General features: G+C 43.9%; 1 protein-coding gene across 1 annotated transcript in view; it reads right to left on the bottom strand.

Annotated features, from left to right (window-relative positions):
- Positions 1-365: 365 nt before the first annotated feature.
- Positions 366-26,514, bottom strand: part of zeb1b (zinc finger E-box binding homeobox 1b) — a 48,652-nt gene continuing 22,503 nt past the window's right edge. Inside the window, exons 2-8 of the mRNA XM_040126923.1 lie at positions 15,465-15,620; positions 9,909-10,070; positions 8,572-8,774; positions 7,869-7,974; positions 5,708-7,410; positions 4,281-4,461; positions 366-3,538 (exon numbers count right to left, since the gene is read on the bottom strand). Coding sequence (XP_039982857.1) covers positions 2,799-3,538; positions 4,281-4,461; positions 5,708-7,410; positions 7,869-7,974; positions 8,572-8,774; positions 9,909-10,070; positions 15,465-15,620 — 3,251 coding nt within the window. The 3' untranslated portion in view covers positions 366-2,798. The remainder of the gene's footprint in view (positions 3,539-4,280; positions 4,462-5,707; positions 7,411-7,868; positions 7,975-8,571; positions 8,775-9,908; positions 10,071-15,464; positions 15,621-26,514) is intronic.

Genomic DNA, 26,514 nt, shown 5'->3' with positions numbered 1-26,514 from the left:
AATCATGTTTCTGAGCAATTCTCTTCAAATGAGGACAAGTCATGGAGTATCAAGTTGATTAAACGATCTTTAGTATGTATTTTGAGTTGGTTTTAAAAAAAACCCTCAGCTCCGCAGGACCCCAAAGAGGATATTAGGTTAAATATTTAAATTAAGTTCTGAACACGTTGTTCGTTGTTGTTGTTTTTTTTTTTTACATTTTTTAAAGTGGTCCCTTCTGAGATTTTTTTTTTTAATTGTAATATTTACTTGAATATTGCAGTGCAAGCAACAGTTTTTGGTATTGTGCGATTTTAAAACACTCAATGACAATATCATCGCAAACTGAGCAGCTTGTAATTGATGTATTTTATTGTGAGATGGGGAGTCATAAAAAATGAACAAAAAGAAAAAGAAAAACAATCACTATAAAAAAAAAAGATGAGGGTGTTAAAAGGGAGGGGCATATAAAAGTGGGTTTGGGCTTGACACTGACATATAAAGTAACAAATTGGCACAAATAAAAACATACGAAAACATACGTCAATATTATTTTGGCTTGGCAAAAAGGACAGTTTGTGTGGTTAAGCATCATCCTTCAATACAACAGCACACACTCATGCTATTAGACATATAATTAGTTTTCAAAAGTTCAGTAGCTTTATATTAGAGAGGGGAAAGAAAACTAAACTAACATGAAAATGGATGCCGAGAGGTCACAGGTTCCAATCTTCAGGCTTGCAGGGTGCGAGTTTTCTTTTTTTTGTTTGTCCGAAAAACATACTTCAGTATGCCAGAGTCTCATTTTCCAGGCTTGTAGTTATTTGCCTTTGAATCTTTTTTTCATACTAAAATATATTATCGTATTAATACAAACTACAGTATTGTACACTACATAGTGTAATAAATAACCATAAAGAAATATAAAAAATAAGACACATAAATATAAAAGTTCTCTATGACTAAACAGACATACCCATCTCGTTGGGGGTGGGAATAATACTGCCATTGCTGAAAACGTACAGTACACACACTGAAACACAACATAAAACAACAGAAGAGACTAAAATAATACTGACAGGTAAAAACTTTGTTGAATTAAACTCCTGGGATTCATATTTGCCTACATCTTGTTACCTGAAGAGACGTCTGAGCGTTTCATGGTTTGTTAAACAAGTGCAGTGAATAAGCTTTGAAAAAGACAGGACGTAGGTAAAAAATTAGAAATCATATTTCATCATCATCCATTTGAAAACGTGTGCACTGTAATTCTATTAGTCCCTCAGAGTAGAAACAAAAGCAAGTCATCTTAAGTCTATGATACATGGATATGTCGTAGATAGGCTAAAATCTACTCTCTCAGGTGTGGTGGCGAGCTAGGGTCAACAGTATTCCGGTATATTGGTTGATCTGGGACCCGGCAATACCTGATCATAGCTGCTAAACTTCAACAGCAATATTCTGTGGCACTTTTGATATATATGTTTTCTTTTGTTTCAGTTTCATTTTTTGCATAAGGCTCACTCTGAACATTTACATTTTTAAATGAATAGTCTGACATTTTGGGAAGTAGGCTTATTTGCTTTCGTGCCAAGACTTAGAAGAGGAAGACAGATACCACACCTCATATTTGCACAGTAAATACAAAGCTTCAGCCAGGAGATGGTTAGCTTACTTTAGCATAAATACTACACTCAGGGGGAAAACAGCTGGCCTGGCTCTGTCCAGAAGTCAAAAATAGTCTGGCACGTAACCCCCCATTCGTATGACTTAAACACACAAGCTATAACTAGCTAGCTTCTTCTTCCTTGTTTTTGTTTTTTATTGGCATTTGGCAGACCAGCTTACAAGTGAATCACTGCCACGTACTGGACTGGAGTGTGGAGCAGTAGCTAGGCAGGAAATAACATGGTTCCCCACATTCTAAGCTAAGCTAGGCAACTGCTGGCTATAGCCATATATTCACCATAAAGGCAGAGATTAGTGTCAGGCTTCTCATACAACTCTCACAAGGAAAGCAAATAAGCGTATTTCCAAAGATGTCAAACCAGTCCTGTAAAATACTGATTTGTAAAAGATACTTTGACAACAATGTGTCTCAAAGTCTAAAAGGAACTTAACAGCTAAAAAGACCCATCTGCCCTCAATTGTTTTTTTTCTCTTAAGGCTCAGAAACCAATCAAAAGAACACCATAAAAAAAAAAAAAAAAAAAAAAAAAAGGTAATGCTAACATCTGCTAGCGTGATGGCGTGGTATATCTAGTGCGGTAATACTGAAGGGTAGACAACACAACTCAACTGCTTAATCCATAGGTAAACCAAGCCACTTGTAGTGCACAGGATTTTTCTTCTTTTCCTTCCAACTTAATAAAATACTGACTTTTTTGTTCATTGGCAATAAAAAGGTATAGAAATATCTCCCAACTGTACAGCTTTTAAAGGTTAAAATATGAATGATAAAATTAGTAACACTGATAAAAAGAAATGACCCAAGGTGTTTTAGTAATAAAACATTATCTAAAACATGTCGGCTCTAGCTTCCAAAGTCTGTATAATGCATTTCCTTTGTTAAAATTCATGTTCGTCTTCATCTTTTCTTTACAAATGGATTTTTCTAACAGTGAGAAATTGATCTCCTGTGGAAAAGTCACTAGTATTTTTTCAGGCACACCTGGATTTCTACACAGTAGTGAACTGAAGCGAACTGTCAGAGTGACCAGACATCATCTCCTGCATTCTTCCTCTGCACCTGAGAGGAGGAATCTGATTGTGTCTCATGGAGGAGTCTGGTTCCTCTTTTAGTCAGTATCTCCTTTCTCCTACGGCGTCTGGGTCTCGTCCTCGGAAGCCGTGTTCCTGTTTGTTTCGCATCCACTCTCCCCTATGACCTCCCCCTCTGCTTTCCCCTCTTGCGTCACCCCTCCCTCTGTATCCATCGCCCCCTCTTCCTCCATCTTGACTTCCCCCTCTTCCTGAATGCTCCTGAGCACCTCGTCCTGCCTTGTGTCAGTCTCCTCTTCCTCCCGTTTTATTTCTATCTCTGTTTTCTCCTCTTCTCCTCCCCCTTCCACCATTACTCTCTCCATCTCCTCCTCATTCCTTACCCCTTGCTCTTCCTCTTCCTCTTCATCCCCTCCTTCGTCCCCTATCTGCACCACCTGGATGTCGTCCATGTCCAACACACCTTCCTCCTCCTCCTCCTCCTCCTCCTCTTCCTCGCTCTCCTCGTCCTCTCTTGCGCTGCTTCCTCGCTCATCCAAATTCAGCCGGGAGGGGGCCAGGTGCTGCCTTTCCGCCTTGCTCAGAGCCTCTGTCTCAGCCTGGGCCTCGCCATCCTCCTCTGGGCTTTCCCGGCCTCCTCCTTGGTTCTGTGTCTCCTTCTTGCAGTAGGAGTAGCGGTGGTTCATGTGCTGGGAGTAGGAACCAGAGTGGGAGAAACGCTTGCCGCACTTGTCACACTGGTATGGCTTCTCCCCCGAGTGGAGCCGCATGTGTTCAATTAAGTGGTGTTTGTGTTTGAAGGCCTTGCTGCAGATGCCACACTCGTGAGGTCGCTTCCCTGCAGAGAAAGATAAAATGAATATACTTCGATATATTCAAGAAAAATAGAAATCATAGACATGAGAGGAGAACAATAACTAACACTAACACTAAAGTGCAATCACAATGAATCCCCCATACTGTCGCATGAAAGGTGCCAAAGCTTGAGAAGGCCATAATGGTATCTATCATCAACGTATCCACGGAAAACATTTCAAAACAATACAACAAAATCACAACAACTGTTCCTAAAACCTTCAAGGAAACTTTATCCAGTCGGAGAGCAGCTAGTTGCAGCTAGGATGAGGTCATTTGGAGCTGAAAACAGTGGTTTGAAGCCAGGTATCAGAGTAATAAAGAAAAAAAACTAAAACGCCTCTGAGAGCATTGACCTGAGCTTGGCCACAGAACCATCATCTTAGTGGATCCAAATCAATACCAGAGCTCGCCTCTTGCAACATTTGGTGCTTCACATGAGAAGCTGGCAGTGCAGAGGTGGGGAGTTGGCGGAAAGAAATTCTCAGACCTCTTCTGTGCATGTTGAGTAATACCTGCTGGAATGGAGCTGTCCACCCTTCTTTACACTGTAGCTCAAAATCCCCGTTTGCTTGCACTCTGACTCATCTTTCCCAGGACCCAAAAGTGAGTGATGGTGAAACAAATTCCAGTTGTTTTTTTTTTTAATCTTTTATTCAAGGCTCATCTGTGATCGTTGACTGGGTTTGTGTGTAGGCCTGAGAAACAATGAGAGTTTGTTTTACCAGTGTGTTCGTATTTGTGTCTCAGCAGCGAGCTGCTCTTCTGGAAGATCTTGTCGCACAGGTCGCAGGCGTACATGCCGCTGTCCGTCTTCTTCATCTTCTTCCTCGGAGGGCCTGAGTCTGAGTCATTCTGCTCCTCCACAGTAGACACGCCCTCTGAGCCTGTGTCCTGTTTCTCCTCCTGGAGAATATGAGAAATCATATTAAAACACTGGTAGGAATTCACAGTGAGGTTTTTCTGCTTGTTTTACAGAAAAAAGACAATGAATGACTCAAAATACCAGAATGAATCAGAATACTAGTACAAAGTGTTTGTGCGCTTTGCAGGAAATGATGCCGTGTGTCATACTCTACTCATAGCTCTCTCTGGACACTTTACCAATCTTTTCCCTGGCCTGAAACATAACCATACTGTTCACTTCTGAGCATACCTGCAACTTTCTCCTGTCCCTGGGCTGGTAAAACACATCCACTGATGCAGTGAAAGAGGATGTGAGGCGTTATTAAGGAGCAGATATATACACAGGGCTCTTTTTACAAGGCAGGTCTATGCCAATCCACTTAACACGAAAGTATAATACAACAACAATAAATCAATGAGGCAGGCGGAGGTGTGGCGTTTAAACAGATTCCAGCAGATCAATAGGGGCTCTGCAGTAAAGTGCAGCCTCATGTCCTCTGGGCGACAGCCCAGGAAGATCACTCACACACCCAGTGAGATCTACATCCATCATTAGGGGTCCATTAGGTGTCTGCACAATGAAGAACTATTAAGGGCTATCATTTTTTCAAAGAGCTGAAATCTGACATTTCTATATATGACTTATTGATTCAGGTTTGGGTGCTTTCAGACTGTTTATCATGTTCTAGTGGTTTTGAACAATGAGAAGTAATGATCTGGACTGAAGAGTTTGACTGATTACTCCAAAAAGAGAAAAGACAACTTGACTCCAATCCACTCACTTCTCAAAATGGCTACTGGGTCCACACTGAAGGGACAGTGAAGCAGCTAACATGGTTCTTGCCAAAGGTAACAAAATCTGCCCACCAGCACTAATTTTACTAATTAACAAGTTATATCTTGTTACATAACCACCCATAAAACCATGTGTTGTTTTTACTCCACGATTTTGGTATATCTTAAATAAGTTAATTATAACAACTTTAGAGGTGCTGGAAGGTGGATTTTGTTACCTTTGGTAAAAGCCTGGCTAGCTGTTCTCCCTGTTTCCAGTCTTTGTGCTGGATTATGCTAAGTGGCTGGCAGTAGCTTTATATTTAGCATACACGAGAGTGGTATCAATCTTCTCATCCAATTCTTTTCAAGAAAGCAAAGAAGTGTTATTTCCCAAAATGTCAACCTCTAACTTTTGACAAAGACAAGGAAGCTAAACTGTTGCTAAATTGGGACATAAACGGTTGCAAACCTTCACTCCGTTGAGGTGGATGGTTTCGTGCATCTCGGTCCCCGCAGGGCTGCTTGCTGTAGTGGTATAGGTGTAAGCCAGCTGGGGAATCAGGATAGTCTGTTTGTTGTTGGTGGCTAGAGCCCTTAGGCATTGCATTGTGGTCACAATGTCGAGGGGTTTGGCACTTGGCTGGCTGGTGTACAGTGCGATGGGGCTGGTGCCCATGGCTGAGAGTGGCGATGCCTCTTTCTTTGTGCAAGTTAAGTTTAGGGGTTCATCCTCATTGGTAGAGCAAGAGGATGGGGAGGGGTAAACACTGGCTTTAGCCACAACTTTCTCTGCTTCCTCTCTGGAGGGCTTTGGCAGCGACAGGTCTAGGGGTCCCTCGGTGCTCTGGGGGGGCTGGGCTGGTACCGGACCGCCAGCTGTCAGGTTTAATGGTGAGGGGGAGGTCGGCGAGCTGTGAGCACCATTGATCTCTGCTGGGGTGGCTTCTGTAGGGCTGTCCTGGGTCGTAGAAGGGATCACAGTGGATGTGTCCTTCCCTGGGACCAGAGACACCACACTGTTAACTTCACAGGTGTCCTCTTCCTCTGAGGGAGGTGTTGGGGCACCCAGTGATATCTGACCCTCCTGCATTTTGTCAAACCACTTCTTAACCACGTGTATTGGCAGGCTCACTGAGTCGGAGATCTTTGCCAGCTCTTCCTTGGTGGGCTCTGCATTTAAGGCAAAGTAGGCCTTGAGCAGGGACAAAAGGTTCTTGGGCTGGTTGCAGAGTCCTCCCTCTGACAGTAGGGCAGCAACAGCAGACTCAGACTTATCCAGGCCTGTTCCGTTCAGCCTGAGACCATCCTTCTTGCAGTGCTTGAGGGCATGGAGTGATTCCAGCCCACCGGGACAGTTATCACACAGGAGACATGTTTTAGTGGTCTTTTCCTCTTTTTCTTTAGTCTCATTGGACCTGGTGCCTCTGATGGTAAGATCTTCTGGGAGTTTCTGGGACTTGAAGTTGTCAGTGGTGGTCTGAGCTGGTGAGACTGGCTCAGGCTCTTTCTTCAGGTTTTGGGCTGTGAGCTGGCCCTGGTCCAAACTGTAGTTTATAATGATTTTTGCATTTCCATCTTGACCCACAATAGGCAGACTGATGGCTGAGATGAGTTGCTGCTGTGGGGGGTGGAGCATTCCAGTGTTTAACCCAGAGTTCACCTGCCCCTGGCCTTTGGCATTATTTTCCAGCACCTGACGAATGACGTTACCATCCACTGCTACTTTGAGAGCATTTTGCAGGTCTGCCAGGTTGATGCTGATGGGTGACACCAGCCCAACAGTGGGCAGGACTACAGCCTGCACTGTGCCCTGCAGAGGAGCCGCAGCACCTCCGTTGAAAACCCCACCATTCATGGCAGTCACAGCTGGGGACGTTATCACAGTTGGCTTGTACTCGTAGTCCACAGGCTCAGTTTTTATCTGGTTAAGGGGCAGCTGCTCCTGCAGGGGCTTGCTGTGCTCCAGCTTCTCCCTTATCTGGGTGCGGAGGACTGAGGGTGGTGTGGGCATCACTGGTGATGGACCCTGGGTCTGGGTTTTGGTGTTCCCCAGCCGTGGTCTGCCGTTAACTGAGATGACGCTGATGCACTTCTTACTGCTGATGTGGGAGCTGTATGAACCTGAGTGGGAGAACCGCTTCTTGCAGTTGGAGCACTCATATGGTTTCTCTCCTGAATAAAACCACATTGTGTATAACAGACAGATGAATAAAAAAAAAAGGGGGGGGGGGGGTAGATTTCCATTAGTGACTGAAGCTAAATGAACAGGCTAGGCTATGAGCACTACGTCAGGAAAAAGCTCTGATGCGTTTCAATGATGCTTAAACGCTGATGTAATGGCACCATTTGAAACTGCCCTTCTCTAATTGCTGCCCCATAATGCAAAAAGAAACACAATTATGGCATATTAAGGAAGAGCACACAATGGACTGACACCCAATGAAGGATATTGAAATACAGGGAATTAGCTAAAACATAAATAAAACATAAATATTAGTCCAGTGGCGATTGAAACATCTGTGGCCAACAGACAATCATGGCAAAGATGTGTACACTAGACCTGCTCAAGTCCATGCATACACGCATATACTCACAGAATGCTACCCTGGTGACAGGGGTTGTCCACTCACCGCTGTGGATGCGCAGGTGCTCCTTCAGATGGTGCTTGTATTTAAATGCTTTGCCACATTCAGTGCACTTGAATTTACGATTGCCACCCGACTGTGTGATGTGTCTCTGTCAGACGAGGGGAGAGGGGTCATTCGGTGAGATACACAATGAAAACACAACCTTTAAACGGCTACTAATTCATGTCACAATGTCATTAATCAATTGAGGGCAAAAGTTCATGTTTATTTATCATGTTTGGAAGCAAGCTGCTAAAGAAACACGACTAAGCTTCCATGTAGCGTTGCATGATTTAGAATCACTTTGTCAGGATATAATTAAGATAATTAAGTTGCATACTACACAAGTATTATGCAACTTAATTATCTTAAACTGAAACAAAACACAAGTAAGATTGATCCATATAAATAATAACATACAAATCTTAAACCACTGCTTGGTTTCAGTTAGCCTTGTCAAATATTTATGTTCATTATTATTATTGTACAAGAGTAGTAAAATGCTCTTATAGATGTTTCAAGGATTCACAAATCATCTAGATGCATTAAGTATTTAAATCCATTAAAGGGAAGTTTGTTAAGAACCAGATTTTCAGCAGAAAAAACATCACATCATTAAACATTATAAGATACCAGAATGGGAGATTTTTCGGTGAATGTATTTTATCAGTATCCAGTCCTGACTAGTTTGTCAGTCAGTTTTTACCTGATCACGTCCGCCCTTGTGAACTGTCATATGCCTCTCCAGTTGAGCACGGTATGCAAAGCTGTAGCTGCACTCGGGGCAGCTGAAGCTCTCTTCGGTCTTCTCGTGCCGATACTTGATGTGCTCCTTCAGGGAGCTGTAACGCTTGTAGCCACGAGCGCAGTACGGGCAGGTGAGAAGCTGAGAGAACGAATCAGGAGTTCCTGGATGAAAAAATAAACACACAGATGGAGAAATTTTAATGACATATGTGAGAATGAGGTGGAGAGGACAGGAAAGGGTTAAAAACACATGGTCAATGGGAAGAGCTTTTTGATGTTCCACATGGCCTGTCGGAGTTACACTCCTCTGCTATGTCACCAATCACTGAGAGATCCTCCCCCACAGGTAAACAGCAGCCAGGTAACCAAAGGGACAAAAGCTGATTACTGATTTGTAGTAATATCTTCCTGTCTCTGTAAAAACAGTACACTGGGTTGCCAAAGCTGGACTGCATGTTATTTTTGGCTTTGCACACACAAAGCCCAGCAATTACAGCTTTCAGACCTGAAATTCCATCATCCGATTGCCTATTGTGCTTTAGAAGTGTCTCAGAAACACCCACGCATGATAGGAAAAGTGAGCTTGGTAAACAACTGCCACCTGCCTGGTTCCAAGCAGGTGAACAGAAGGTCTCAGTTGCCTGGCTCCCACACAGGTAAAGCATTACTTCGTTAACAGGTGATGTATTAAGTTCCCCTGTGGGACAGGTGAGGGCCTCGGGATGGGAATGCACACACATTACCGCCCAGGTAGCCGTGAGTCAGAGCTTGCACAGACGTGACAAATTTACTTGGGTATTGCTGCTTCTCTTTCTCCCCTTCCCTCCTCCCTCTCTTTTTTCCCCTCTGTGGTAGGAGGTAAAAGGCAAAAGCCCAGGAGCAATAAAGCGCCCAGTGTGCTGCACTTAACAAGTCACGGTGTGTGTAACGATGTTGGAGAGTGGCATTAATAGGGTGGAGTTAACACCTGAGGTGAGCCAGGGAACAGGTAGAACCATCCCCAGGGGGTGAGTAATTACTGGGTAGGTGCAGTAATAGTGTGACAGTTCACTGACTATGAGCTCACAGGTGGAAATACTGGTGTGTATTTTAGTGTAAGTGTGATTTAGGGACACTACACCTTGCTTGTGTGCACCAGTATTAAATATATGAGAGACATTTGAAGCAATTAATTTGAAAAGCAGATAACAGTAGTTCAGGAAAGGGCTGTACACAGAAAAATGATCTTGGTAAGAATGTTTTTTGTAGTTTATGTATAAGATGAATGCGTTGTGAATGCTGTTGGTTGTCCTTTACCGTTCTCGTCATGGACGCTGGCATCAGGTGTGCCCTGTCTTTGTGGCTCATCCTCTGGGGCCTCTGGGTAGATGACGGCTGTGTCTCCTTGCTGGAGCATCTCCTCCACCAGGACATCTGTGCTCACATCATCCTCACCATCAGACACACAATCCTCCTTCACTGTGATGGGTAAAAAAAAACCACACTGATTAGAGTCATGCCTGTAAAAAGCTGTTATTGATTACCCTGTTATTTCAAGACTTATATGCTTTTCTATTGTTGTAGGCTATCCATTTGAAACCTTAACCTTTGTATATGAAATTAGATAATCCAATAATGTCACGGTGAGTGTCATTATAGCTGAACCGGATCTCACAGTCCAATCCCTTGATCATGACATATTCACCAGCAAGGAATGAGGCATGTGGCGCCGTGGAGAACAAAAACACTCTGAATGCTGTTGTTCATAACAGCCTGAGAAAACTAATTAGCATCAAAGGCCACCGGCTACTGTATGAGCACTAAGCTCTTTGTAACAGCTGAATGGCATAACTCTATTCACAATGTTAGGTAAGGTACTTGTTGAGACTGGGGCTGATAATTAGATGATGAATCTTGTCCTGATCTATTGTAGAACAGATGAACGGATGCACACACACAAACACACACAAACACACACACACACACACACACACACACACACACACACACACACACACACACACACACACACACACACACACACACACACACACAAGCCTCTCTGGAGAGGCTTGGCCTTCAGACTGTGTTTAATATCCAAGCAAATGAGAACCTGCATGTGGGAGCTGAGCATGTTCTTCCTCCACATCACATGAGCCTGGCTAGCTACGCTAACGAGCACTAATTACCAAGCAGCGGCTTATAGGAAGTGTAACCTGAGGATGGAGTTTAGGATGAACGAAAGCTTCCTTCCCTCTCTACAGAGACTGCACACTCTGCGCTTCCTGAGGTTGATGCCGGAACCAAGTATAGTGTGTCGATGATTAAACTGAGCTTTATCCCTCCATGGATGTGTTATTGTGCCTATGCGTATCATTACAGAGAATAATTACATGGGTGTGCTATCAGCTAAAAGCAAAGTTAGGCTACTGTGGATAATGTAGCAGTTTTTACAAGGCAGATGTTTTATGGATTGATCTAAGTACCCCCCCTGCTTAGTGGAGATTTGAGAATTGTGTTTTGTGAATTGTGTGTGTTGAAAGACTGGGCCAGCTGTGTTCTCCTTGGGGATGGGAACAGGTGTAGCACTTCATGACTCACAGACACTTAGTGAATACCAGTTCTCTTACGTATAGCCCTGCTCTGGCTTCCTCTGGTGCACTTTAACAAAGCCATGAAACAATATGAGCGCGGTAATTTGTTGCTATGGTCATTAAAGACCATTCGAAGAAACCTCCTGCCCTGTAACAAACCCGTGAGAGATAATACAGAGAAAGAGGTTGTCTGCTGGTGAACATGTGGGTGTGTGTGTAAAGCAGGAGCCTACAGCAGGTGCTGAGAAAGTCAGATTCTCAACCCACAGTGGAAGCTCAGGAACACATTAAGAGCTGCTCACCCCAACATGTCAAACAGCTTTTCTGCCATGACCTTACCAGCATAAATAAAACTTCCTAGACATGTTTGGCACATTTTTTAGCATCCTAAAAGAAATAGCTCAAGTCGGATTTTACCATGGATACAACTCTCATGTCTGTCTGTTAAAAATGAAGCTAAAGCTAGTGGCCGGTTAGCTTAGCTTAGACTAAAGATTGGAAACCAGGGGAAACCTCTAATCTGTAAAAAAAAAATAAACCTACCAGCTAGTTGTTTCCCCTTATTTACAGTCCATATGCTAAGCTAAGCAAAACACCTGCTGGCTATAGCTTCATATTTACCAGACAGATATGAGAGTGATATTTTCGAAGAAAGCAACTGAAGAAAAGCAAACAAGCACATTTCCCAAAGTGTCAAACCATTCCTTTAAAATAATTGCTTTATATTTTTCACAATTACATATGTAGACTGTGGAACAAGACACTGTAAAATATGTATTGCATGAGGAAAAGTGCTGATCTGACTGTGTTTATCTCCCATCCCCTGGTCAAAGGCAGCATCGAAACACACCTCCAGGCTACTAAATGTTGAGCATGTGTGTGAAGAAGTGTCCCAGTTGGGGGTCTGTGGTGCAAAGGTATGACAAGCTGTTGTTTTCTGTGTGTGTGTGTGTGTGTGTGTGTGTGTGTATGTGTTTGTCTCTCTTGTTCTTTGTTAAGTACAGAGCTAGGCCAGAAGGGTTCACAGCATCTCTGAGGCAGGTCCGTGTTATCAGGCTGCTCCCCTGACATGAAACACCACATAGGCCATTTATGTGCTGACGCAGGGATGTGAATGCACCACTGCACAAGTTTAAAGCAGCCCCAGAACTCAGGCTCCATGAGGTTGTATCAAGATATTCTAAAAAAGTAGCGTAACCTAACTACAGTACATCTTAGAAAAAAATCACCAGTCCACCCCCCCTTTCCTCTTCTCTTTCCCACACTCCTTTCTCATTCTTCTCTGCTGCTGTCCCATGATGCATTTCCTGGCCTGGTTGACCTTTGCCCTCACTGCTTCCGGTGGTCGTACACCCAGACCCAGTCGTAGATTCCATCTTGAATGGGAGAGGTATACCACCAATAAGGATTTCAACTAACAGCTCAAAAATTCCATTATCTCCCATCAAAAGCAGGTAAGTCAGAAAATAGGCGTGAGTTATTTCCAAATCAAGGATGATCTGCATAGCATTGGCTGTGCTAACAAACATTTGTGCTGTTTATCTTCCCAGCTCTCTGGAGATTCCTCCTTTCCTGTGCAGAAGGGTGGCTCAGATTTAACATTACATCATGACATATAGCACACAGGAATGTAGGTGTTCCTGTGTGTCTGAAGAGTCCCTGCTGCACATATGGTCCAAATGGATTTGAGACCAATTCTAAGGAACATTAAAAATCATCACAGCATGTTCGGCCAACAGTGAGGAAATAGTAACTGTCATTGCGCCTGAGAGCCTTGCACCATCACTCCGAGTAGGAATAATGCAGTACAGCATGAGTGCCCATGGAACACACTCAGCACACAACCAGCTCATCTTCTTGCAGCCTTAGGCTATGCTTCCATGCAGTTAAACTCAGTCTTTGGCTGTCAGAAACTGCCACTGCAGTCTCATGATATCAAAGCTCTCCAACTTCAGCCTGCCTGTTCTCTGAGATGTAATCATGCTCTACAACTCATCAAATATAAAGGAGAAGCCCTCCCAGGTCAACTATCTCTTTCTACCTCTTCCTCACTGGACTTAGTCAGCCTGTTCTTAGAGGAGAGCACGCTGCAGTTTACTGCACCGACACTGGGCTGCTCCACTACTACATATCATTTAGGAGTGAATGAGTAATGACAGCAAGCAGGGGGCCCATGATACCATATAATCAAGAGGAATGATTCAGAACAAGAGACACAGTGAGAGAGAATGGGATTGTAAAAAAAGAAAATGAGTGGAGGAAAGGGGAGATGGCAAAGTGCTGAAAAACCGCTGTTTGGTTTTGGAGTGCAGCAGTCTCAGGAGAAGGGGTGTCAAGGCTTTAATTTGAAGCAAACTGGCCTACAATGAGGAGAAGATTAGTGGGTGGTGGTCATTTTTCAAGGCTGCATCAGAGACTTCTCTGTTCTCAGGAGTGAAACCAACAGAGGGAGGGATGAAGGGATGAAGGGATGAGAGGCGAAAGAAGCGTGTTTGTTTAAAGGACCGTGGCTTTCCCTGTATTTCATCAGTCCGATGCAGAGTGACAGCAAAGATGTTGATGATGTATGAGATGAGGGCTAGAGAGAGTACGAAAGAGAGGTGTGTATGTGCGTGTGTGTGCACATTAGTGAAGGCAAATGAAAATACGCCTGATCAGGCATGGCTGTGGAGCACCGCCAGCTCGTTGAGCTGTTGCAGTGTAACTTATGCTTTTGAAGTGTTTAATGTTCACGAACCCTGGCCAAAACCGATGACATTATTCTTCCTCCAACTTTCCCTTTATACACGGAGGTACAGCTGGAGAGCAGTGATGAAAATGACGGCATATTCTGGGGAAGACGTTGCTACACTGTGCACAGGTCTGCAGTTTAAGTGCAGCGTATGCAACTGAAACCGTGCAACTGAAACTGAGGTAAACTCATTACAGAGGAATTTCCAAAAATCCCTCCCTAAATTACATTGGTAGGTCCCTGGACATTTTCACATGGGCTAACTTGACCTCTTGCTACATCATAGCTCCCCCTCAGTCTCAGACATCTGTCACCCATGAAAAATTCTGCCATAATCTGCAAAAAGCAACATCGTTAAATAAATATTCTTGTGATTGAATTTCATATCAAAAATGATGACATTACATATGGGCCTGTCACAATGTTGCACATGCTATACTTGTCACAGACCCAAAACTAACAGTGTCACAAGTGCACTGACACAGATTTAAATGCACGTACAGTATCAGGTCAGGAGCACAGCGTTGAAGCCTTGGGCCCAGCTTGAAACAGCAACATCCTTCAGCACCTGCAATTGTTGTTTTGAAAGGGGCGTGTATGTGTGCATGATGTCAGCCCTTCCTGTGGAAGTGAGCTGCCTCTGATGTCACTTCCACATGGTTTGAGGTAAAAAAAAGTTCACTGCGGACCCTCCATTGCCCACCACTGCCATAAAGCTCTCCACTGGCTCATTGGTCGCAAGGCTATTTTGTACTTGAAGGTCTCTCCCTCTGTTTGCATTGTCTTTGTTTTATATCGTGCTTCCTGCTTTAGTTGGAAATCCACTGTGTGTAGTACCTGTTTCCTTACACCCTGTGCTTCACAATGAGACAAAGCCTGGTCCTTAACTGTGTACAGATGTCAACGAGACATTTCTTAACTTAGCCTGCATCACGTCAGCTGAGGCCAGAACGAGACAGCAAAAATCAAACATTGATGTAACAAAAAATCAATAGGCTGCTTGACATATTTGCTTTTATGTGCTTGAGGTACTTGTAACTATTGCTCTTGTTTTGAATAGATAGGAGTAAGTATCATGTTCAAAGACGCTTTGTCTGCCTAAAGTTGGCAGGACTGCAACTGAAGGGAGACACTTGCCATAAAAATATACTGTACATCTTAAGATGTCATTTATTCCGTCTCATGGAATGAAATAAGACTAAAACTTGCCAGAGTAGTTTTGATGATACTCGTGGCGTGACAGACCTTACTTTGCCCTGTCTCACTAAACTGGATCAACTCTCAATAAAAGATAATTCTGACAAATACTGAATCAGGTGCTCTTATCCCGTACTGGCATATTTTTCTCATTCAAAGAAAGTAAGATTTCAAAGCAGAAAATAAGGTTAAATGAGCACTTGTGCTGAACTTTTCCTCAATGCAGTAAAGTGGAGCATGTTTCACAACATTGCGGAAATGGTGGGTAGGAAAATGGGGCGTGTTTTTGCATGATTCAGTGTGGATGTGTGAAAATAATAATGTGCCCTATTAGTGTCCTTCTGGTCTCACCTCGGTCCCAGCAGTGCTCCCTGGGGTGCTCGTCGTCTGGCAGGGTGCTGTCGCAGTCGGCCCCATCCGCCAGGCTGCCTTCCTCCTCCACAATGTGCAGCTTGTCCTCGTCATCTGAGTCTGAGCCGGCCTCCAATACATTATTGTAGTTAGTCACTGCGCAAGGGGACACGGGGGGTAGAGGTCAGAATGACCTGTGTGATTATGTCAACTCTTTAATTAGTCTTAAAAGGAGAGTGAACAGGCTACACACATTTAGTATTTTTATCCTTAATAAAGATAATGGGATGTGTACTGTATGTGCTTCTTGATTATGAGTACTGAATGTGAAAGGCCATGAGTCACTCAGGTTAAATGTACTGCAAATGTCAAAACTATTAAAGGGAATGGTTGAAGGAGGAGGTGGTAGTTATCTGGAAACAATAATTAAATATATCATGGCCCAAGTGGAGTAGATTAGATGAATCTTAAATGATCCCCATGGGAAAAGTGGGTTTTTCAATTTGACGAGAATGAGACAGGTAGGGCATTAACAACAGAGTGAATGGGGGCTGTTAAAAATAATGCAACTGGCGATTTTGATGCCAAAATGTATATTATTATGTATAATATAAAATTCACACCTAGACACTTGCAGACATGCAGACAGTACCAGTGTGTGAGATCATTAGATTGCAGGCTGGAGTTGTGTGTGTGCTGCATGGGAGTTGGTGTGACCTGGTTGGTTGCGTTATGGGCTAAAGGAGCCAGGAGACACAGACACTGCCAACCTACAGAGAGGGTTATTACGAGGAGTAAATTTTCCTGACTGACTGTCTTCTTTGGATGTGTGTGTGTGTGTGTGTGGGAGTGTGTGTTCCTGTGTCTTTCTCTCATTTCCACCCTGCTCCTCCATCTCTCAATTTCACCTGTGTTACTTCAACCCACTAACATCCCCCCCTCCCAACACACACACACACACACACACATACACGCACACACACGCACACACACACACACACACACACACACACACACACACACACACACACACACACACACACACACACACACACACACACACACACACACACACACACAATTCCTCTGTTCCACTGAGAGAGCTACAGATCCTCTCGGAGGCCAAATCAATTCTCCAGTGAGAGCAGCCCAGTCAGCAGTGGGCCTGGGCTGCAGCACTGAAACTACCTCTCCGGCTACTTCATCTCACATCACAACCACTACACAGCACTTGCTCATAAACACACCACCCGCATTCACTCGCTGAATATGTACTGCTAGTACAAAGCACCTGAACATTTTTTTTCTATCTTCTCCTAACCCCAACCCCACTCGCCCACCTCTTTCTGAAGTGGCTGCTAACGTTTTTTGTCGGGAGGAGGCGTATCTGGAAGAATCATGATCCTCTGTTTCAATCAATGAGAATTGTTTCGCTGAGGTCTCTCCCTTTTTCTCTGCATTGTGCAGGTCATTACAACTGGTTGGTATTCACACAGACTCCGTAGAAGTGCATGGTTCAGGCTGAGGGGGAGGTGGGAGGAGGGACGTGTGGGGGCGGAGGGATGAAAGGTGGTGGAGAGGCAGTGTTATTTGGCGAGTCGTTCACAGGGTCATCACCGCTGTGCTGCAGCTGTGAAATCCTATCGGGGTTCATCAGGAGAACTATCTCATTCTCAACCTCTTTCCTCTCTCCACACTATTTCTCACTCCACAATATTTTTTTCTTAACCACTATGTGATTGCCACCACATTTTATTTTTTCAAGATGACGCACATCCTCTGTACCTGGATAACACTCCACGCTACATGCTACAGTCTATTTAACGTTCTTAACAGGCAAGCCAACGGAACAATTGAAGCCCTGGGAGCCACAAAGCTGGGATCCCATTCAAATAAAAGGATAATTCATTCGATTTATATAACATTGTGAGACTGTATAAACTTATCTGTACTTGTTCCTCTCTCCCCTCTCGCTTGTATCTCTCATACCACCTCTCTCTCCCTATTCCTATCTCTCTTTTCTGTCAGAGCAACTGTGCCAGGTGATGAATTGTCTGTTCAGTAGCCCAAACAAGGAGCAACACTTAATTCTAAAACAGAAGGTACTTTAGGACAAGTCTGAGAGGCTGTTTAGGGCCACAGCCACTCAGTCGGGGAGCTGAGCTAAGCGATTACAAAGGCAACAATCTCCACTGGCAGTGTCAAGAGAAAATGATCAACTATATAGCTGTACAGAGAAAATCAATGTGCTGGTGTGTGCAGACATTAGGCGGCAGCGGTGAGCAGGATAATATGAGCGGGAGCTGTGAAGTATTGCAGAGGGGGTGAGAGAAATAGTAAAGGATGGAGGGTAGTGTGAGGAGTGAACAGAGATGGTCTTCCTGTGCCAAATGGTTGGCGGTGTTGAAACAAAAGTGTGTGTTCCAACAGGAGATGTAACACCTAGCATCAACAAAGGCTGTAGTCCCTTCTGGCTGACCGGCTGAGCATTTGGACAGCTGGCCTCATTAGCACTAGCATGATAGAACACAACAGGAGGACGTCTCCTACGCATCTGAGAGGGAAAGCATTGGAGCTTACTTCTGAAAGTTTACTTTCCTACATAGGTTGTAGTGTGCTGATCACCTGAGGCTTTGGCTTTGGCTTTAAGTTAGTCCATAATCCCTGGCCATAGATCACACATTCACACAGAAATATTCACTGGATCTGGGTAATTGCGCTATTGAGTTTGCATTGCATTGATTGCAAGCTCAATAACCTCAACATATCATGTCTTGATTATAGCTATCCACGTCACATGATAGGGAGGCTTTACCAGGGAAGACCTAAAGCACCTTGGTTCCAATTCAAGCTGTTTCTATTCCTGACAGAATTACTGATGCTTGCAGAGAAACTGATGTGAAAGGGAAACCTCTCAATATTTACTCTTAACCTACACATCTTTCCAAAATGCTACAGATACAAGCTGTACTTGGCAATGGCTAGAGTTGCCCAGTGATACCTTAGTAAATAACTGAAGCAAAAGCTGCTTGAATTTTCCACCCTCACCATCACTCATCATCCTCTTTCCCCTTGCAAAAAAGAGCGCTGAGTCTATTGAAAGGCAGTGCCAGACAATCCATGTCAGCCACACTTAACTATGCCTGCCGGGGACAGGGTTTTGTTATTATGACACCTGTCATTTTGAAGCAATTACTAGCAAAGGAATGGGTTACTGGGTGGGTTACTCCCAAAACAGGCCCGTCGTTATCCTGTTGGAGAGAATCATCTTGGCAGACGAGTTGTCATTCATCTGAACTTGAAACGCCATATGTCCCTTGACACAGGTTTATTTTGTAGATTCTGTCCTGTAATTGTGCCAACTTGTTGACACTTATTTTAAACTCATACTTTTTGATCTTGGCCTGATTGATGAATGAGAGACATTTCAGGAACTTAATATCCATGTTGCTGTGTACTTGTACAACACTAGATTGCTTGATTTGTGCTTTCATACTCTGAGGCATGCCAGATAGGAATGGCAGTATCTCAACCTCTGTGGGAGTGAGCTATCTCTGTACTTGGAGGCCCTCAAGGTGTGAATGACTGGCTTAATAACTGATCTTTGGATGGGGACACAGAGAAACATATATAGCCTGTGAACAAACACATTACCGTCTGAAGTAAGCTTTTATCTTGATTCATTAACTATGAGGACATCTGTAAGGAACCCAAGTCCTATATGTCTTAGGTGCAGGCTGAGAGCCCCATACCAGAACATGTAGTTGGTATGTCTGGAATGTCCAACCAAAACACTTTTCTCTGAGTTTCGCTCTTAAAGAGACAGATCAAAGGATGTGCTCTCTTCCCTGCTACTAATTTTAGTCAACTGATTGACTTGTATTCTATGGTCTGCTGTTATTCTGTTTGCGATTAGACATATTGTCTCGTCATGAGTAGCAGCAACCCCTTGTCTGCCCTTCTACCTCTCTTGTGTCTCTATATTTAGCCTTGGCACAGGCTCCCTCATTGAGGTACGCCGCTTATCTCACTCGGAGCTCAGGGTCAGGCAGGCAGTGGTGAAACTACCACAGGCATCCTCAAAGAGTACAGACCCTGCCGTCACAGAGTCTGCCCTTGCGGCTCTGCAATGCCATTTTCTCAGGGAAGCCAACCACTACAAAAGAACCCAGCTCAAACCGAAGTAAAACAAAGCCATGCCATTCAAAACCTCAAGTATGCCGTCTCAAGGTGAGGCGCCTCATTCAACTCTGAGGTAAATGCTGCTGGTTTTATTAAAATAACGGCCTTCCTCCCAAAGTAAGGAAGGTCAACTCAAGTACCAAAACAAAAGACTTGGGGACTTTTTATGGTTAGCTTTTTTGAAGGCTGCTTCGAACTTGCTAACCCATTTAGATCAGGCAACTGCTGTTTGGTTCTAGCAGTTTAGAAATTTAACTGTGAACACATAATAGTATCCCCTCACATACTCAAATAACCGCTGAGGGTACCAGGGGTCCCAAGAGACTGTCCTTGCAAATTTAGTCTTGCCTAGGAGCTAATGCCAAGTCTCTCCAACACAAGTGTCTGTCAACCATACCAGAGCAGGGTAGTCACATCTGGGACATATCCAGGGTAGTATTTCTCCATAGATACAGAGAATAGCATTCAGCTCCAAAAACTCCCCAAACGACATCAAATGACTCTTACACATTGTTCTAAGTTAGGATATAAGGGCAAAAAAGCAGATGCACTATTATGGACTTGAAGTAAATATAGGACCTAGCAGTCCTGAGAATTAGACCCTTTGATGCAGTTCTGCATTTACTTCTGCCACAACTACTAGAGATATAAAATGTTCCATTGATAGAGTCAGGAAGCCAGTTCAACTAGGAAAATAACTATACAGGGCTAACACAGTAAATTGATTAAGCTTATTTCATCAAAGGGAAAGCACTTAAACAACCTGTGGAAGCACAGCTCTTCATAGGAATCATTTCAGAGGGGAGCTAGAAGACAATGGGCTTTTGTCTTCCTAATGATGCTGATCAAGGTTTTAGCACGTGAGCTAATAGGCCTCCGTTGGTCACTCATCTCCAATCTGATGAGCACATTTCATGATAACACTAATGCTAATGGGGGGTATTGTTCTCTTAATCTGCATGATGAACTCGGTGGGTGTTAATGAGTGTTAAGAAAGCAAAAAAGACATGACTGCATCTCAGAGATTGTGGAATGTTTTTCAAAAAAGAAAACGATTAAACCTTGCCTTTTGAAATGCTTTTTTTATTAGACCATATGCTTTTATTACTCGCTGTTAGTCCTAATAGTGATGCTGTACCGAAATCACTCCCAGATAATAGATTGTATTTCTAGTCACAGGCTGTTCTAGGCACAAATCATAGTGGCAGGCCATGGTATTTCTCTCTGGGGCTAATGAGCCACACACATTCTGTTACACCAGGCGTCCTCGGAGAGTTGCTTCTTCTGGCTCCTCTCAGATCTTCTAAATAAGGCCAGGTGGGCTGGTAGGGACCGGAGGGTGTGATCACACTTCACACACGCTCATAGACACAAGCACAATCCACAGCATTGCCCTGGCCACCAAGTTTACACTAGTCTCCCAACTCATGTTTATGTTGGAGGTGAGACAGCCCCATCCAAGGTAATAACTCTGGTACACGGAAGTGAGAGTGAAGACTGCGTGTGTGTTCTATATGTTAAGCCGTTAAAAGGCATGCTTGGCATGTATAAGGCTTTCAATCGTTATGGGTGGTCACATGACCTTGGCTGCATATCCATCACAGAAGGCCACGATGAACTATGAGATAAGTAACACTTTCACCTAACATAAAAAAGTCTGGATGCTTCCCAGCACAGCTCCGACCAACCCACGTTACCCACTTACAGTATCTCTGGAGCATCACTCTCTCGCCATCAGCGAAGAGGCCTGCTGCAGTTCTCAAACACTCAGTAGGTTTCTGGTGAGAGAATGCCCACCCAGCAAACTAGTCTGGCTATGTACAATATAAGCAGGTGACTGAGAAAGTAGTGACACAGAAGGTGGGTAAGAGCTGGGTGAGCAGGGGGAGAAAAAACAGAGGTGAGGAGAGGAAACATCTGCTGTTGATTCTGGTAAGCCCAGAAAAACCTGCAGTCACGCTTCTGGCAACCACCTTCCTTCTGCGCTCTCTTTTACCTCACTGCTCCAATTTTCTGGTTTTTACGGTTAATCTGTCACTGTTTTATCCCCCTTGTCTCAGTTAGTGGAATATCAGTTATCAGGCCTATAAAACAAGCAATAACAGACTATGTTACCCGAGCTCTACCATGTATTTGGCTTGATATTATTCACTGATGACTGCACTAGAAATCACCTCGAACATAGAAACAACACCAAAACAACAACACAAATATTTAGCTGACACAGGAAGGCACCAGCACACACCTGGGTAAACAGTTGTTTTCCTTCAGTTAGGAGCTGTCTCAAGTTTTGTGCAACACCTCTGTGCAACACCAGGCAGGCAACCAAACACAAACCTGGCAAATGTTACATTAGCCTCCGTCAAGTCTCATTGGATTGTCACAGGCAAAGTGAAATGCCCCTGCCACCTCTGCTGTCAGACTCCATTCAGGCTGTAGTTACAGACTGATAGGTTTTGAAAGCTGCACACCAGTATACTGGTCTTCCTCCCTTTGATTTTTTCAGTTGGTGTCTAGGGCTGACATTTTGAGTGGAGGCTCTATGAGGATATTATTACAGCAACTGCCTAAAGGTATTCAGCCCGTTTAAATGTAGTCAGTTACATCAGTAGCATCAAACTTCATTACATACCTTGTTTCCTTTTTATCCAACCTCTTCAACACTGACAGCAACACAACTCGGTTAGGAGATACTGTTTGACCCCGTGTGAAAATCATCCACTCATGTATTAAGGCTGTATAACAGGCAAATGCATCTAGAGGTGTGATAATCGTTTATCATCATCAAGAGGCAGGCCAAACTGTTGAGCCTGTTCTATGTGTCGTCAGATAACAGAATCCAATTTCACAGCTTGATCCAAGCTCTGTCATAGATACACATGGGTCAGACGGCTGAGGGCTTCGAAGTTATGGCTAACATGCTTGGAATGCTACCAGTTCTTCTTTATGCCTGTTAGTACTGAACAGTTTTCGCTGCACAGGCTCTTGCATTCATTTAAACCTAAATTTTAGGATCATAAATACTTACTCATTTGTACACTCTTTATGAACAAACATGGGTACAACAAACATCTAATAAATCGGCGTTTGATATCCTGACATATTTTAAAAAATCATATAATTATCTGATATGATATAATATAATCGTATCATATAATTGAACAGAATGATTTTAGTTTCCACACTGTAGGAGCGTGGCCTAACAGCTGAGCTGGGGCACACTGAGGTGTGTGTTTAAATATATGCAATGAGCAATAACGGTGTTATCCAACCTGCTTGTGTACTGCAGGTCTATATTAGGTTAGTGTAGCGCAGGGCTGTTGCATTTTAGGAGCAGGTGACTAGACATTCCTGCCTGTATTAGGCTTGACAGTTTACTGTGGGGGAGTACAGTGCAGGGAAAATTACACTAGCCTATGAAGAGGGAGGGAGGTACACTGCCAAACAATTCTTCAACTGGAAAATCTCATTAAATCTTGCTTACCTGTAAGTATACCTTACAACACATACTTATCACTTGCATCAGTAAATCAAACGTCAGTACATTAAGGAGACTTAACATGACTGTCATCAGCACTGTCACATATTTACACTCATCAATTCCTCACTCTAGTCGAGACTGTGTTGTTATGTAGATTAATACAAAGGTTGCCAGTCAGCAGCAAAAGATGTGTGCACACAAACACAAACGATTGCAGAAAAAGTAAATGGAGGGGTATGAGGCAAGGTGGGAGGAGAGGAACTGCTAATGGCTTAAAAAGACAAAGCTGGCCTGTCACATACATTGCTCATCTGAACTGATGGCTGCCCCAGGGAGGGAGTGTCACAAACTGTCAAAGAGACTGAGAGAAAGAAAGACGGGGAGAACATAGAGGAGACGTAAAAGGTTGAAACGAGGGTGGCTGTTGAAAGAGGAACAAGTGAAAAATAATAAAATGAAGGTGACAGGAGGAAAGAAAGACATAAACTACAACGTTGAGGGCAATGGACAACATTTATGTTGGTGTGTATGCATTCTGTGGTTGCCTGCACTTCAGTAAAGGTCAGGTGTTGACACTGTGGCTCTGCCTGACAGATGTTTCATTGAGGGGACAGGCCGTAGGGCAACAGGCAGCACGCAAACACACATTTGTGCATCTTTTACGCAGATACACAGACAGGTGGAAGTGCGGAAATAACCCAGAAGTGTTTCTCTCTTTTTTTTTTGGTTACATCTAATTTTACAACAGTTGCAAGTTCCCCATTTACAGCAATCAGCAGGTCAGCACACCTCAGTGTAGCCATGGCCAAGACCCATGTTGACAACCTGCTGTGGCTTCACTAATTCTGACACTAACATGCAATTGTGCAGTGAGAGGTCTTCCTTTTTGTAGAAAATATTTCTCGTTTTGGCATTTTGACAACAGCTGACCACTCTTTCATTTCTCCAGAATGTCAGCTCTGTCACAAACCTCCCGAGGACAAATGTCCTGGACAACCCCTGACACACACTCACACACACACAATGCATAATCAAACACACTGCCTCGGGCTATTGCTCAGTTGTCACAGTGGTTTCTTGTTATTCATGTGAAGTGGGGAGGAGAAAGGGGTTAATGCCATAAACTTACATCTACAAAAGCTCTTTTGTCACCCCCCCCCACGTCCTTTCCTTTCTCCCCAGGCAAAGTGGCCTTTCCCCATGTGATCAGGAAGGGATAGCCCCCTCTCCCAACAACACCGGCCTCCAGGGCAACCAGAACTGAAGAGCAGTCAACCAGTACCGCTCACACTATTACCTCTGTTAAATGACCATGAGGGTGGACTACAGACGGCCTGTCGAATGAACAGTTACGGAATTCTGTCCGGCTAAACCAGGCGAAAGAGACTGGGTCAATGTGTGTGTATATATGTTGCAAGACCTCACCTGAACTGTGTATAAGGGGGTCTAATTAATTAGCTACACGTCCGTTGTGTCCGCAGCGTTCCCTGTATGTGTCTTCACAGGACCTCAATACTTTGACTGTACTTGCTATAACTAATACCTAAACTTCAAATTGTAGAACAGGGGCGGACAAATGGAAAAATCCCAGGCTGAGTGAGCAGCACCATTGTTATTACACCCTCTTAGCATGGTGCTGATTGGTGAAATGGCTGAGGCAGCAGGTAAATGCAGGCCTTCATGTATTGATGTATTGATTGGCCCTTTTTTGTCCATTACACCCAGAGGTGCTGGGATGGTGCGTGGGCGTGTGTCTGGTTGCCGCTGACCCCAGGGAGCATTAGTTCGCTGTGTCAGTATTCGAAGAGGAGTATCGACACTCCAGCTGGGGCAATCAATAGACGCAGATCTCTCACTCCCCTATGCCATCTATGGTAACGGGCCCACAGTGAGCCAAACAGTGCTGCTGTGGGAATCTTATGTACTCTTTAAATCACCTCACTTAGTGTATTCCTGCATTTTAAACAGGAGAAAAAGGAACTGCTGCTTTTGATCGTGGAAATGAACACATTAAGTCAACCAGACTCTGATGTGGAACTGAGTATGCTGGAATGGTGGGACTGATGCAACTGACAAACAAACAGTGCTGTTACTTTCTGAGGGTGTGCAAGTTACATACAGCTGTTTTATCCTTCATTCAGCTTAGTCATGTTTTTTCCTGCTCTGGTCAGATTTTGGTTGCTACCCCCTGAGGCTGAAGGATGGAGCCAGACCAAGGTTTCACGTATGCGAGGGTGGGACCCCGATTATCCAAGCACGCTCCAATCATTGGACTGGACTCTTGGGACCATCTCATGTGATGTCAGCCATAATGTGAAGTCATTCAACAAGGAACAGCCAGATGTTTTCTGGGCTAGGGCCTCCTCTCTTTTTCATGTCAAGTACTCCCGAGTAGAAACACTTCAGACTCCTATCTGATAACATTTATGTTCCTAGGGGCAAAAGCTACATCTATAAAGATGAAAGCTGCACAGCCTTTCTCGTACTGTCCTACTAATATTTTCTGGTGAACAAGTAACCTGTGCTTGTGACTCCAGTTTTGTAATGAGTTAAAGCACATAACACTATTCCTCGTGGGAGATCCTGGAGATTTGTCTTCCTTCAGGAAGGCCACATTCATAGCGATCTGCTAAAGGGCACATGGGCAGAGTTTAACCAAGGACACCCAATAGGTCTAACCCCTGCTTTAGGGCAGCAAACATCAGTGCTGATATCACATTAGTCACACTACTGATGTTCACTTCTTGGCACATTTTGTGTCCTGTCCATATAACAACAAATCAGAGCTTTACAGTTGTAAGGATATATTTCTGCTAGAGCTAAGACAGTTTACGGGTAAACCAGTGTGGACAGAAGAGGAGCTTGTTCTTTGTTTCTCTGATACTATGGTATCTGAACTGGGTCAAGCAGAGATATGTTTTGCCCTTGTGAGCTCCATGCAGTTCAGGGGGAATTCCACTGGGCAGTCTGTGACCCTGTACACCAAACCTTCCTGTTCAACTGTGGAGATGTGCTCTGTGAAGGAGAGGAAGAGGAAAGAAAGACAGGTCTGTCCGAGGACTAGCTTTTCTTGTCACACCACCAACATGTGTGTGACTTGTTAGAGCTGACTGTGTGTGTGTGTGTTTGTGTGTGTGTTTGTGTGCACCGGTGTACAGCTGTTGTCAGACAGATCAGTGATAACACACTGGCTTTTAATAAACTCAGCAGGAATGTGTATGTGTTAGTGTCTTAGTGTGTGTGTGTAGCTTGCTGAAAGGTCCTGGGCGTGTGATTGATGGGAGCTTTAGCACAGTAAACACATGCACACACAGTTGAACACACACACACACACACACACACACACACACACACACACACACACACACACACACACACACACACACA

This window comes from Xiphias gladius, chromosome 5 (assembly GCF_016859285.1).
Source record: "Xiphias gladius isolate SHS-SW01 ecotype Sanya breed wild chromosome 5, ASM1685928v1, whole genome shotgun sequence".
NCBI lineage: Eukaryota > Metazoa > Chordata > Actinopteri > Istiophoriformes > Xiphiidae > Xiphias > Xiphias gladius.
This window is presented reverse-complemented; position numbering and strand designations above follow the sequence as displayed.